Source organism: Pteropus medius, unplaced genomic scaffold (assembly GCF_902729225.1).
Source record: "Pteropus medius unplaced genomic scaffold, Ma_sr-lr_union100, whole genome shotgun sequence".
Taxonomy (NCBI): Eukaryota; Metazoa; Chordata; class Mammalia; order Chiroptera; family Pteropodidae; genus Pteropus; species Pteropus medius.
The window spans coordinates 8,111,344-8,125,243 of record NW_024342467.1 but is presented as its reverse complement, the minus strand read 5'-3'; the positions used below and the strand labels follow the sequence as shown (position 1 = coordinate 8,125,243).

At 35.8% G+C, this 13,900-nt stretch overlaps 1 protein-coding gene across 23 annotated transcripts in view; it reads right to left on the bottom strand.

Annotated features, from left to right (window-relative positions):
• Positions 1 to 13,900, bottom strand: part of HDAC9 (histone deacetylase 9) — an 829,181-nt gene that overhangs the window by 130,096 nt on the left and 685,185 nt on the right. For all 23 annotated transcript variants that reach the window (XM_039862468.1, XM_039862469.1, XM_039862470.1 and 20 more), the window contains one exon: positions 80 to 198. In XM_039862468.1, coding sequence (XP_039718402.1) covers positions 80 to 198 — 119 coding nt within the window. The remainder of the gene's footprint in view (positions 1 to 79; positions 199 to 13,900) is intronic.

Sequence of the window (13,900 nt, the reverse complement as noted above, 5' to 3'; positions counted from 1 at the left end):
AAAGGCGCTATCTATTTTAAAGACCTAAAAGACGTAATTATGTGGTAGCATTTCATAAAACCCTAAAGGATATACTTACATTTTGCTGTCACTTTGTATCCTCCCAGAGGAGGGGCATGGCCTTCTAACGCATCAAATCCAGCGGAAACTAGGACCATGTCTGGATCAAACTCTTTGGCCACAGGCGTCACTACAGCCCTGCACAGTAAAAAGGCAACCAGTTAAACGCGGGAACGGTGAGTACCTCTAAAAATCGTGCAGTGAAAACGACTTGGCACAACCTCAAGAACTTCCCATGAATAAAGAACAGGGGAAAAGAGAACACGATTTGAATGGATCAAAAACTTATCATTTCCTTAATAGTGAATCATTGTTATTTTAGCATCTCACTTCAGGCTTTTTTCTTTCATTCTAATTTTTTTTAAAAAGTGCTTTGCAGGTACATTCTTAAGCCCATCATTTACATGCACATCTGTGGCTGTTTTATCCGCTGCCTATAAAAAACTACTTCTTCCAAGGGAGTGACTAATGTTTTACAGAGGAAAGTTGAAGCTTTAGTGAAAACCCGGCTTGCTCCAGTTAGTGAGAACTTGGTGTAAATTTGAACTATAAATTTCTTTTGGGAAAAAGTTGCTTTTCTAACTTTTTAAAAAAGACATTTAAAAATATTTGTCGTGGTAGGGGGTTACTCTTGCAAAGGAAAAACATGAATTTTCTTTAATGGAGTCCAGACGATAATGATAAGTGAGTCCAAGGTCAGAGACACCAGGAATGTGGCAGCCTCATCCATGACAGCAAGCCCTGATGGTCCCACTCAGACACTTTAGCACTCATCTCTTCAGGCTTCTTAGGCCTCCCTGATCCCTTCCTCCTCAGGGCTGGATTTGACAGTGACTAACAGATAGATGCTACTGGGCTTTATAAAATTAACATGTTTCTTGAATGTAGGCCTCAAGACCAGTGTGCGCCATCATTAAAATTCAAATTTTCAAAGACAATTTAATAAAATGGGGAAACTGCACAATACAGGAAATTTAAAAAGTAATACGTTTTCTATTGTGTGCTTGGGAAAAATAACTAAACCAAATATTAAAATAGTTATTCTCGAGTAGTGACATAATTATTTTAAATTGTTTTATATTTGCAAATTTCCCATAATGATGTTTACAGGTAAAAAAAATTTGCATTTAAACAAGAAGTTGTAGTTGCAAAATAAAAACTACTTATTTGAAATTTACCTGGAGAAATAAACAATGGAATGTTTTTCGTAACTCTACTACCGTCATAAAAGTATAAAAGTTCAGTCCTTCGAACTCATAAATGTACTTCCACAGAAGTCCTTCCAATAACTGGAAAGCCACTTACATCTGAATTGGCCCATTAGTGAAGGTAACTGAAAACCTAATTTTGTTTCCTATGTAAAATTTCATTATTTTGTTCTTCAATAAAATTAAAAATCCATAATACAGCTACATTATCAGAAGCAGTCTCGTCAATGCTTTTCTTTTCTAATAATATCAATGCTTACATTGCAATTTTCATTAAAGCATCACATATTATCAACACTGCTTCTCATATGAGTGAAATAGCCAGGTGATATATGATGTTGAGATGTTACATATTGAAATTAATTGTCTCAAAGAATCAAGAGTGTTTTATAAAGGGACTCTATTTAGTTTGATTAATCCTATGTATTCCCTTGTAAAACAAACAATACTCTTAGGAAAATATGTAGGTAGATGATTGAACAAGGTTGCCTATCCAACGTATTCATCATCGTAACCCATTTTCCATCTCTTTTCCCTCTCTTTGGAAGGGTTCTTCCCCTTCTTTTCTCCCTAATCAATCTACACTTGTAAGCTTGATTGAAGGGTAAACATCCCATAGCTCACTTATTACTTTCTCCATAAAAGTTTCTTTCTACATTTGAATATTAAATAAATATGTATATTTTTTGAAGGACAGGAGACAACAGAAGTTAATGATTGCAAATATAATTTCAGAATATGGAAAACGGAAATGATCTACAGAGGGGAAAGTTAAAATATAAATGTCAATGTCTGTAGAGACAAAGCCACAAAGAGTAAGCTGACTTTTCTCTTCCTAGAAAAATAAACTTAACAAAAACAAAATACCTACAGAGACTAACACTTGTGAGTCACTCAGATCAATAGTCAGGTTTTTTCCTCAATCTTCCTATAGTGAATTCACCATTCAAAAAATCCCACTCAGGCATATGAAGCTCCCACTTATCTTATCAATTCCTGTTTCTCATTTCTCAAACATGATGTACTGACTGTTTGAAGCAAGCTTCTAGCATGAAAGACAACAAAATTGACAAGCAAACAAACAATAAAAAATAAGGGCCCTCAGAACACTGCAGAAAATGCGGTGAAGAGACTATAACTAGAAAAATTAGGATTATCTTCAAAGACATAAGATTGTACAGTTGGCCCTCTGTATCCATGGGTTCTGTATCCATGGATTTGACCAACCATGGATTGAAAATATTAGAAAAAAATTACATTGCTGCTGACATGTACTATGTACATAGGCCTACCATGGTCGCATGTGTAATGAACATGTACAGACCTTTTTCCTTGTCATTATTTTATCAGTAATATAGTATAACAACTATTTATATAACATTTACATTGTATTAGGTATTACAAACAATCCAGAGATGATTTAAAGTATATGGGAGGATATACATTGGTTATATGCAAATACTATGACATTTTATATAAGGGACTTGAGGATCTATGAATTTTTGTACCATCCACAGTGGTCCTAGAATCGACCCCCCACAGATACCAAGGGATCACTGTATGCCTATGAAATGAAAAGAGAGTGTTATTGAAATAATTAAGAAGAAACATCAAACAAAACATATAACAGACTCTTTAGAAGATAAAGTTGACAAGTTCTCTCAGAAAGTATAACACAAAATAGACATGGAAAATTGTCAGAAACTTAAAAGACCTATTTAGGAAACTGACATATGAAGGAAGATCTAAGGAAAAAAGTTTTTAAATTTAGAATCTCATATCCACCCAAACTACCAATCAAAATTGAAAACAGAATAATAGAGTTTCAGGAATTCAAAATCTCAAAAAAAAAAAATAGCATCTTCTACAAATATCTTCACTGGAAGGTATTAGATGATATACTCCATCAAAATGAAGGCATCAACTAAGAAAGAGAATAAGACACAAACCATTCTCCCCGTAAAACATTATTATGAATGTCCATTTTGGCTGAAAATTTTTTTTAAATGTACTCTAACTTTAGAACAAAATAGTGGAAATTTGGTATGCAATTAGAAATTTGGTATGGAATAGAATTAGTTTTCATTTCCTTGAAACTATTTATTTTGTTAATAAAGACATCTTTCTCACATACGGGGGAAATATATCTATTTATAATATATATCTCCAAATCTACAGATCCACTAGTTTCTGTTTGAAGCAAATACCACATTTGTTATGTATGTTATTTCCAAATCCACAAACATGGATTTCACACAGGCTTTCAAAATGTTCCATCTTGCAGGACTAATCCTATACATTTGAATTCACACCAAAAAATTAGAAAAAGGTGGAAAATCGGAAAAAATTAAATATTACTTGATAAAATCCTTCCATTTAAAGATATGCGTATTTAGAACTGTCTCTGAGTGTTGTTTGTTGAATAAATTAGTGATGCATAGTTATGAGTCGTATGACGCCATGCTACAATACATGCTGTGGACTGAAGAACCACATGGCGACAGATGCTTACCAGTGATAACAAATATATACTGAGTGTCTATGAGGTTGTAAATACTGTTTTGGCTTAAAGATGTGCTAAATTTTGAACTGAATCTTTTTTTATTTTCCTATTGTTGACATTAAACTCTTTCACGCTTAGTTCTTCGATAAACTGATGAAACTAAGACTCCGCAGATGTCCTTATTGTGGTGATTATTTTAGCAATGTAGATGGAAGTGTTTGCATTGTGGTATTTATGCCAGTCTAGATTGACTTTTATTCAAAAGATGCATCATGTCTTAAAGATTGAAAAACACATCATTAAGTGGTAAAAAAACCAATGTACTTTTTTCTTAAATAGAACAAATCTTCAAAGGCATTCATTTAAATTTTGATCTAAAGAATTGGGTTTTCTGGTTGAAAATAGCAAACAAAGCATGTGTTGCCCCCCATTTTTCCTAAAATCTACTGAAAGGAAAGGGAAGAATATATATATGAACTCATGATTTTAAATATATATCAGGTAAACGGACACAGAAATAACTTTAGATGTGTGTATGCATGGGTCAGTTTGTACTTCCTAAAAGTAATGACAGCCTAGTACCAAAGAGCACAGTTAGTGCCCAGATCTTATTTTCTAATATCAATCTCCAATAAAAGGATCTGGGGATCCCAGGTTGAAGTGGTTGATTCCAGGATTACATGAAGGAATATACGAGGTATTTCTGAAATATCTTGTGGTGACACGAAACAACAAAATGCTCACAAAAGGATGCAGACATGTCAGTAGAGAATATGAACCTATGTGAAAGAGCTCCCAATGGCCAAAGCTGGGATAATTTGGGGGAAAAAATAAATAATTACAGTAGAGGATTATAATTCACAGAGTCAAATAAGTATCTCCGAATCCACAGAGATTAAAAATAACAGCATAGAGAAAAGAAGAGCTCTGTCTTACAAAAAATTTCAATAACTATAGAAGAATTGAAGAAAATGGAAAAATCACCATTTGAATAAGGCAGATATAACTGATGCAGGCTTGAGCCATGAAGGGATGCCGAAATTTGTGGGCAAAATTTTGTGAAGAAACATGCTATTTATATAATCCCAAAGTATCTTTTCTAAGATATTATAAAGGAAAAAAGTGGAAACATTACAATGAAGAAACCTGCACACACCACCTTATAAAAAGATCAAGATTCACATCTCTAGTGATAATACATATCAACTTCAATACTAACTGATAGGATACACTGAGGAAGGAATATTCTTGCTAAAATTGTATAACCTTAAATCTAATACTGAGAAAACATCAGATAAATCTGAATTGAGGGATATTTGACAAAATAGCTGCCCCCTATACTTTAAAAGTCATGGCCAGGAAAGACTAAGGAATGCTACCGATTAGAAGAAACTAAGTAGACAATGACATAACATCTAAGTGCGAGGTGAGGCTCTGGATTGGACCCTGTAGTTTAGCTAATAGTATTGTACAAATATTAATTTCTTAATTTTGATAACTATATTATGGTTATGTAGGTTTTTAGCATTAAGGGAAGCTGTGTGTAGGGCATACAGGAACTCTGTGCTTGCTGTTCTTATAACTTTTCTGTAAGTTCAATAGTAGTTCAAAATGTTATCAAGTATCAGAATACAAAAAAAAAGAATAAGTGTATAAGAATAAAAGTGGATGAGTTACTAACAGTGATTTTAAACAAATTTCAGAAAGAAGGAAGTTGGGTGCATACTGAAAAAATTAAAACAAAAAAGAAAGCTACCACCCTGAACATGCTCTCATGGGACCACAGAAATTAAAAAAAATATTAGTTAGTTAAGAAGCCCAGGACGACATCCCAACATGTTAATTATCTTTTCTCTACACCAGTAGTCAGTGTTTAATGCCAGGCAGAACATTCAGATGACTCTCTCTTAAGAAAAGGATGTGTACGGAGAAAGCCGGGACTGCTACTGTGGATATTGTTGCCCCAGGATGGAGTCTTCCTTATTTATCGTTTAGGGACATTCAGAGACCATGAGCCATCTTCTGGAATGTGTACCCCAGAGTGGGGTTTAGCAGTCCACATGCTCTATCCCACATCAGCTGACACAGAGCTCCCAATTGACCCATTTACACAACCACAGGGAAAACTAACAAAGCAGGAATTTCCTGGCATATAAGGAGAGTCATTAGTATGAAGAAAAAGATTAAAATAAACATAAATTTAAACAACTCTAGACAAAACAGAGATAGTTCAGGAAACAGAAATAATAATCTCAAAGAGATTCAAGAAAATATTTTATTTTTAAGACACACAAACGTGCTGTTATGAAAAAAGTTAAAGAACAAGGCAAGCACTTAAAGATAAAAATTACAATGGAACAAATTAATAGGAGGTCTGAAACATAAAACTGAAGTAATCCCTCATAAAAGAAAGCAAATAAAGAAAATACATGATAAGTGGGAAAATATGAGACATAAAGGATATGCAGACATCCTATATTTGAATAACAGGGTCCCTGAGATTCTTCAGAAAGGAAGGGTGAAAATTTTTCAACTTCAATTTTAATAACAGAAGATAATTTTTAGGAACTGAAAAATGATTCAAGCCTACAGATTTGACTGGTTCAACCAGTGCAAAGGTCTACGTATGAAAACATATACACACTCAGACATATCCTCATGATACTTCAAATCCCCAGAGAGCCCTAAAAAAACAAAGGGCATCCTCAAAAGAGATGGACAATGAGACTGACAGCAAAGTCCTAATCAATAACACTGAATGTCCTTACACTGTGGGAAAATTATTTTTCAACTTTAATTTTACTCCCAGCCATTAAATACTAGCATTCAAGTATTTTACTTAAATAAAAATACTTTAAGATATTTAGGGACTCAGAACTTTAATTCCAAAGCACTCTTGAGGATGTACTTCTGCAAAGCAAGGAAGTAAACCAAAGAGACAGAGTGGCATAGGACCAAAGTAGAAGATACAGCATAGGAGAATGATAAAGAGGGTCTACTGATGATTTGTAAATGTATTTATTTGCTAGCAAACCAGTGATTGAAGATTGAAGCAATAATAATGCATATATGCCCTTTCATTTTCACCTGACTGCTAGCCATAAGGATTTGATCCTGGAGAGTCTGTCATGCCCTCACAGAAGAGCAAAGCTCTTCCTTCTTTATGACATGTCCTCTCCCCAGGTGAGCCTCATGCTAGAGAGGGCATGAGCTTTTAAACATAAAGGGAGACAAAAATACTACTAGTAGTACTAATAAAAAGAGACATAGATCATGTGACCAGACACTTTCCAAGAAATGTGATTCTGATTCGGAACCTCCTCAGTTAGAATCAGATCTCTGGATTTATTTCATCTCTAGTCAATGGCCAAATAATTGGCTGCACTGACATTGAGTCACATGCTGTGCTTTAGCAGAATCATACTAGTGATTTCCCATGACTCACTTCTGTGTGTGCTGAGCGAACAGTATGCACATGTTCCTCACTCACATGGCATGCTCAGTGCAGAGGAGCACTGCTCTGGCTTTAAGGAAAACAAAAAGCTTGGTTCCTCAGCCTACAACTCAAATTTTAAAGTATTTCAAGCCACTATTACCCATGGAGTTACTCAACAATATTTTTGAGTAACTCTATATTCATTCAGAAGTCATTTGTTGAGTTCCTAGTATATGAGAGGCACTGGGATTATGCCAGAATCCAAAGATATGAGTAAGTTGTAGCTCTGCCTTTAAGGAGTCCATAATTTAGAAGGCAATGCAGAGAGAAAACACATCTTTGAAGTGTAGCATGATACAGATTCAGGCTCAGTGTACCAAGACACAGAGGGGAGTGGCAGCCAAGGAGGTTGAAAACAGTATGAGGAAGGTCTAGTAGAAGAGGAATTTGGACATTAGTGTAAGAGGTAGCCAGGAAGGAAAGTAGGGAGGACAGTTTAAGAAAGTGAATCAGCAAGGGCAAAGGCATGACATTGGAAAAAGCATAGGGACTTGTGACAAATAGTTTGATACGACTGGATCACATGGGGCAGCAACAGCAGAGCAGGCTTGCAGATCTCAAGCTCTATGCATCTGAACAGAACCAGGAGAGCCAGGTGTTGAGGAAGCCAGGGGCTGGGGATGGTGGTGCCAAGTGTTTCAAGAACTAGAGAGTGGACTGTAGTATAAACACATCACAAAAGTCATCCCATTCTCTTTCTTCACTCAACAGATCTTTACCAACTATGTGCAACATGCCAGACACTGATGTAGCCAGGGTTAACAACAAAGTTCATGATCTCTTTGCCTTCATGGCGTTTACGTTCTGATAGAGAAGAAAGACAGTGTATAAATAAATAGGCAAGCATGTAGTAAGGACTAGGGTGGAAAATAAAGTCATGGGAGATGGCACACGTTTAGATATGGGCACACAGAGCAGGCTGCTATGAGGTGATGACAGTGAAACAGAAAACTGCACTGTATGAAGTAAGGAAGTAGGTCAAGTGAATTATGGGGAAAGAGCACTGGTCTGTGGGAACAGTAAGTACATAGGACCTGATGTGGGAGGGTCTTGGGTATATTCAAGGCAGCACAAGGAGGTCATTGTGGTTGACACAGAATGAATGAAAGGAAAAATGGGTGCAAATGGGGCCAGATAGGTGTCAGAAAGCCAGTTTGTTAGGCCATTGTAAGGACTTCAGATTTCACTGCGAACAAGAAGAGAAACTGCAAGTTTTGAGTACGGCAGTGACTGATATGATACATATCATTTCTGTCCTCATCAATTAAGCTATGTATTTAAACGTGTCTTTTAGAATTATGAGATCTTTTTGACCTCTGATAACAGCAGCTTCTGATTCCTGTATAATTTATAATGGCATATAATCATGCAGATATGAATTATAGGTGAAAATCCAAGCCCACATTTTTCTTTATAGTTTAATTGTAGGTCATTGTTTAAAAGCATCAGATTATAAAATTACACATTTTTAAATGGTACAAGGACTCCCATTCTTTTTAGATTTTTCTAACAAAAACAAAAGTTCACATTACAGTGTGCATACTTTTTCATCCATCTGCATATGTTTGTGCATGAAGCGCAGGAGAAGGATGCTCCCAAGAAAAACTCTTCATGACAGTTTCATGCCTGGACAAGTGGTGAAGGCAGCACATCAAAGAGCAGCTGTTAAACAGATTCCAGGGAGTGGCTGAGGCTGCTGGCACTTCAGGATGTCCCCCAGGACTTCATTCACCACTGGACCAGTCCCCTTCTGGGGAAGCGCCAAAGGAAGGAATATCACGGGTATTTGCAGAAGAGGGTCAGCACTGAGAACTCTGAGAAGACCAAATGTAACTGGTGTTCTCCACCAGACCCATCAGCCCGGACCTGTTCTTTTTCCTTAACCTTCATGCCTCATTTCCTCACACATAGCATACAAGACACACACACACACACACACACACACACACACACACACAATACACAATGTCATTTTCTCCTCTTCAAGCCCCTCCTTTTTCTTTATTGCCTCAAGTTTTCATCTTCAGCAGCTCCTTTTTCCTCTCTCACACCCATGTCCAATCCATCAGGAAATCCTGTTGTTTACACATTCAAACTATATCCAGAAACTTACATCTCGACACCTCCTTTGTCATCACTCCAGCCCAGGCCAACATCTCTCACCTGGATTACAGGTACAGCTTCCTAAGAGGTACCTCTATTACCTTTTTTACTATCTCCCTTCTGTACTCTATTCTCAACACAGCAGCCAGGCTGATATGTTTAATCAGATCTCTATCATTTTTCTCAGGGTAAAAGTAAAGGTTTTTTAAAAAAAATGATCCATAAGTCTCTGCTCAATGACGCTGCCCAGCACCTCTCCGACCCCATCTCTTACCATGTGCTACCAGGACTCAATTCATAAGTATTCCAGGTGCCTTCTAGCCATCAAGATTTGATCTTGACCCTTCCCTCTACCTGGAGTGCTCTATCATAGATGACTAGCTTCCTCCCCTCACTCAAGTCTTTGCTCATATTATCATGATCTCAGTAAGACCTTTCCCTGAAACCCACAACTACCCCCACCTCCATCACTCCTAACTCTTACTCTGCAACTTTTCCCCCATAACACTTACTATCTTTCAAAGCAATACGTGATTACTTATTTATTATGTTCCTTGTTTACTTTATTGTCTGGTCCTCCCCACTAGATGCAAGCTCCCCAAGGGAAGAAACTGTTTGCCTGTTTGTTCACAGATGCATCCCCAGGGACCTAGAAGAGTGCCTCCCACATGGTACATACTCAATAAATAGTTGTTGAATGGAATGTCAAATGATAACCTCTCTGGTTTTTCATGTTTTCAGCTCAGGTTTTCTTAGTCTCTCACTCTTCTTCAGCCTGTGCACATTCCTCATATGGAATTGAAATGTCTCTTTTAGTAAAAGACCATATTCATGTTTCTGTTGTCATTTCATTGTATGTAAGCTTCTGCTTTGAGTGCAATCATCAAGTAATCTGATTATAAAAGTCTCCAAGCAAAAAATAAAAATAAAATAAAATAAAAAACCAGAATAGGGATGATATTTAATTCATTTTTAATATAGAATTATACCAATGAGAAAAAAAAAAAAACAGGGAAAAAAAGTCTTCACAGCTCCAGAAGATGTAACATACACAAGATATGGCTTCTATTTCTTTATATGATATTTTGTCTATTTTCCTCTCCTCTGTCGATATACCTTTTTGTCTCCATAATTCTGCTCAATATTAATTTCCTCTTATCTTGACCTATTTTTGTTCATTGATTTAGGTATGTTTCTCAGTGTCTAGTTCTTCTGTATTTCTGCAAATCAAGTATTAAAATAGAAACTCTACCATTGCAGAGGACATTATTCTCTAACCATCTTCTTTGATAAGCATTGGAATGTTGCATGAAAAAAAAGGGGGTGGGGAGTAGGGTTTCTCCAAAAGCCTTCAAAAAGGAGACCAAATTCTGCATGTTTTCCGCTGGGTGCCATCTTAAAATTGAATTTTCTGGCCTCAGTGTAGAACTGTAGAAAAAATCGATGGACTCCAACTCAAGACATCTGGTTTCTGTTGTTGGCACTGCTCCTCATTGTGACCTTAGTATATGGTCTTTCCACAACTGTTAGTTTCCTCAACTATAAAACGGGAGGGTGGGGGAGAGATTCAGCTAGATGGTCTCTAAAGTCATATGTGACTCTCACAACATATGATTTTTTTTTTATGTCTCAGAGATGCTAGGAGTATATATTCTAACTAAATATATAAATACATATCTATATCTTATATATGTGGTGTGTATACACACACACACACACACACACACACACACACACACACGTATTCCTAGTCCATTAAGGTCATTCTTTTAATTAGAGTTTCAAATATGACATTTAGTGAATTTATTTTGCTTTAGAACATTGAAATGCCAATGTTAATTTTAGAACTCTGTTATTAAAAAGGAATGAATACTTGAAGGGACTAAGGGACTTTCCTTGCCTGAGATGTGTCATATAGCCAGTAATGATTCTGACTAATTCAAAGATATTACTCAATGTGTCTGTGAGCTGAGAGTTGGGAGAAAAAAACTTTCTCAACAGTAACTCTTCCTGGATTTTGGGACACTGTCAGTGAGTGTCATATTGTATTGATATTATGTTTGGTGTTCCTCTGAATGTGGAATGATGCTGGCTTTCTGGGCAAGATCCTACATTCAAGCATAGCAAGCTGAGCAAAATAATAAGACTACTAGTCTATCAAGATGAATAAAGTGAAGCTAATGCAACTACCATACACAAATACGGTGGTAACCGAAGTAACAGATTTGCTTTTGTCGAACTCTATTTTGAAATTTGGTTAGAAAAATTAACAAACTAGAATTAGGGAACTCTGAGACATGCTTAGTTTGGAGTTCTTAGAAGTCATTTAAGAGTTAATATTAATATTTCATTGAAATAAACATCCTTTTGCTTTGAAATATAGAAATATATATATGTTTACAGGTATCCCTTCCTAATCATTATTTTATGAAAGTATATAAATACCATGTATTTTAATATGCCAAAAATGTGGCTATAATTTTGTAACAGTGGTTTTCAAGAAATATTTTATTATGATTCCAAATGCGGGTCTAGTGACTTACAGATGGTCTTATGTCTTTAGTTTCATAAGTATTGCTAAATCATTTCTTCCAAATTTGTAAAAATCTAGGGTTGGAAAAGAACAATTGCTCTGCTACTAACCACTTAACAAAGGACTGAGTCATAGGTAACCAATGCTGAGCCAAAACACAAAGGACTAAGATCTTCTCCAGGGTGATGCACTAGAACCAGTGATTCCTTCCTGAATCCTTTCAAAACTTCCTGTAATTACTCAAGAAGAATACGTATTTCTTTACGGTTACAGTGGGCACTTACGGAGATGCTACTTCCACAGCAGACTTTATACCTTAACTTCTCTGACATCTACTTTATTAGTCCTCCCTTCCTTCCTTCTCTCCTCTCTTCTTCTCTCCCTTCTTTCTGTTCTTTCCTTTGTTTTCTAATTTTCTCTTTTTTAGATCATTTTATTCTTAAAGAACATGAAAATAATTTAAGAAGACTTTAGAGAATTTTGTACAAATCAAATCACAAAATTTTCAACTTTGTTTCCTTAGGTGAAGACCTACAGGATAACCAAGGAATAAAATATATTCGAAGAACAACATAATCCACATATTTAGGAGGAGAGGCGGAGCAAGTCCCTGAAAGATGTATCTTTCCAAATTTGTTTAATTTCATTTCTATAGCAGCCTTGTGACTGCAAAAAATTGCCATAATGAGCAGAAAATAGAATATCAATGACAGTAAAATGTTCTTATAACTCAAATAGTAGAGAATTGTTTGGAGAATTCAGAAAGGCTGATTTTAAAAAAATGGGCTCATCGTAGGAAAATGTCTACCTAAGTCAACAGTAAATTCCTTCTCCAGAGGGAGAATGAGATGCACTTTAGAAACCTAATTATGTGCCCATTTCTTGTTATTACCTTTTTTATCCAAAAAAAATCCCTCAAGAGATTTTACTACCATTAAATCAGTCACAGGGATTTCTCTGCTTTCAGTGGGGCACAATGTGCAGCTTAGGACACATATTGCATTTCCCATCATCCTGTGAGCACAGAATATTCTTTCTGTAAAATTTCAGATGGGCCTCTCTTTGGTCTTCGTACAAGTGATTGCATTCCATAAAATATTATTGCATCAAGCCAAAGGACCCTGGTTAAAAATTAAATTCAGTATTCTAATAAAATGCAACCTAGAATATATATATTCTACTCATAGAATATAGAATATATATATGTAGGATATGTATATATTCTACTCATGCAAACACACATACACACCCTTTAAAGAGAATGTTAGCCTTTATATTTCTTCTCGAGAGAAGATGGAGCTACATAGGCATAAAAAGGAGAAAGGTCAAGCTTGACTGTAAATAAATGTTCTGTGGTTTATAGAATTCACAAAACAAATTACAGCATGACATCCTTTTCAAGGAACTGTTTGTGTCTTCGGAAAAAGTGTGTATTATTTTTGGTGAACTTTACCTTTTGATGTGGCCTTTCTGAGGGAAGCGGCATCATCAACATTTTTTTTTTCTTTTAATTGCGTAAAAATATGAGATGAACAAGACAAAAGTCAAACTCATTTAGTAATTTAAGTCCCTGAGACACAGCCAGAAAGAGACTGAGAAGGAAGGACTTGGGGGCTGAACGGATCTCTGAAGTGCTGTGTCAGGGCATCTCCTTATCAGATCAGTCCAAAATCAGGGAGTTTTAATTTTATTCTTAACTAAAATGACAGGAGAGTAGCACTAATCCCCAAACTAAAGAAATGGTTCATTTATGTTGGAGGCAACCTCTTTTCCTTTAGCAACAACAATAAAATTATCAGCCATTCTGATGATGTACCATATGCCAATCATGGAGTTAGATGGTTTATACCTATCTTTAATGTTGTGATGCCTACAACATACCTGAAATTATGTATTTGGGTCCCCCATTTTATAGACAATTAAACTGAAACTCAATTAAGTCAATTTTTTTTTTTTTGTCAAGTTGATTCAGCAAGGAACTGGCATGAATTGGAATT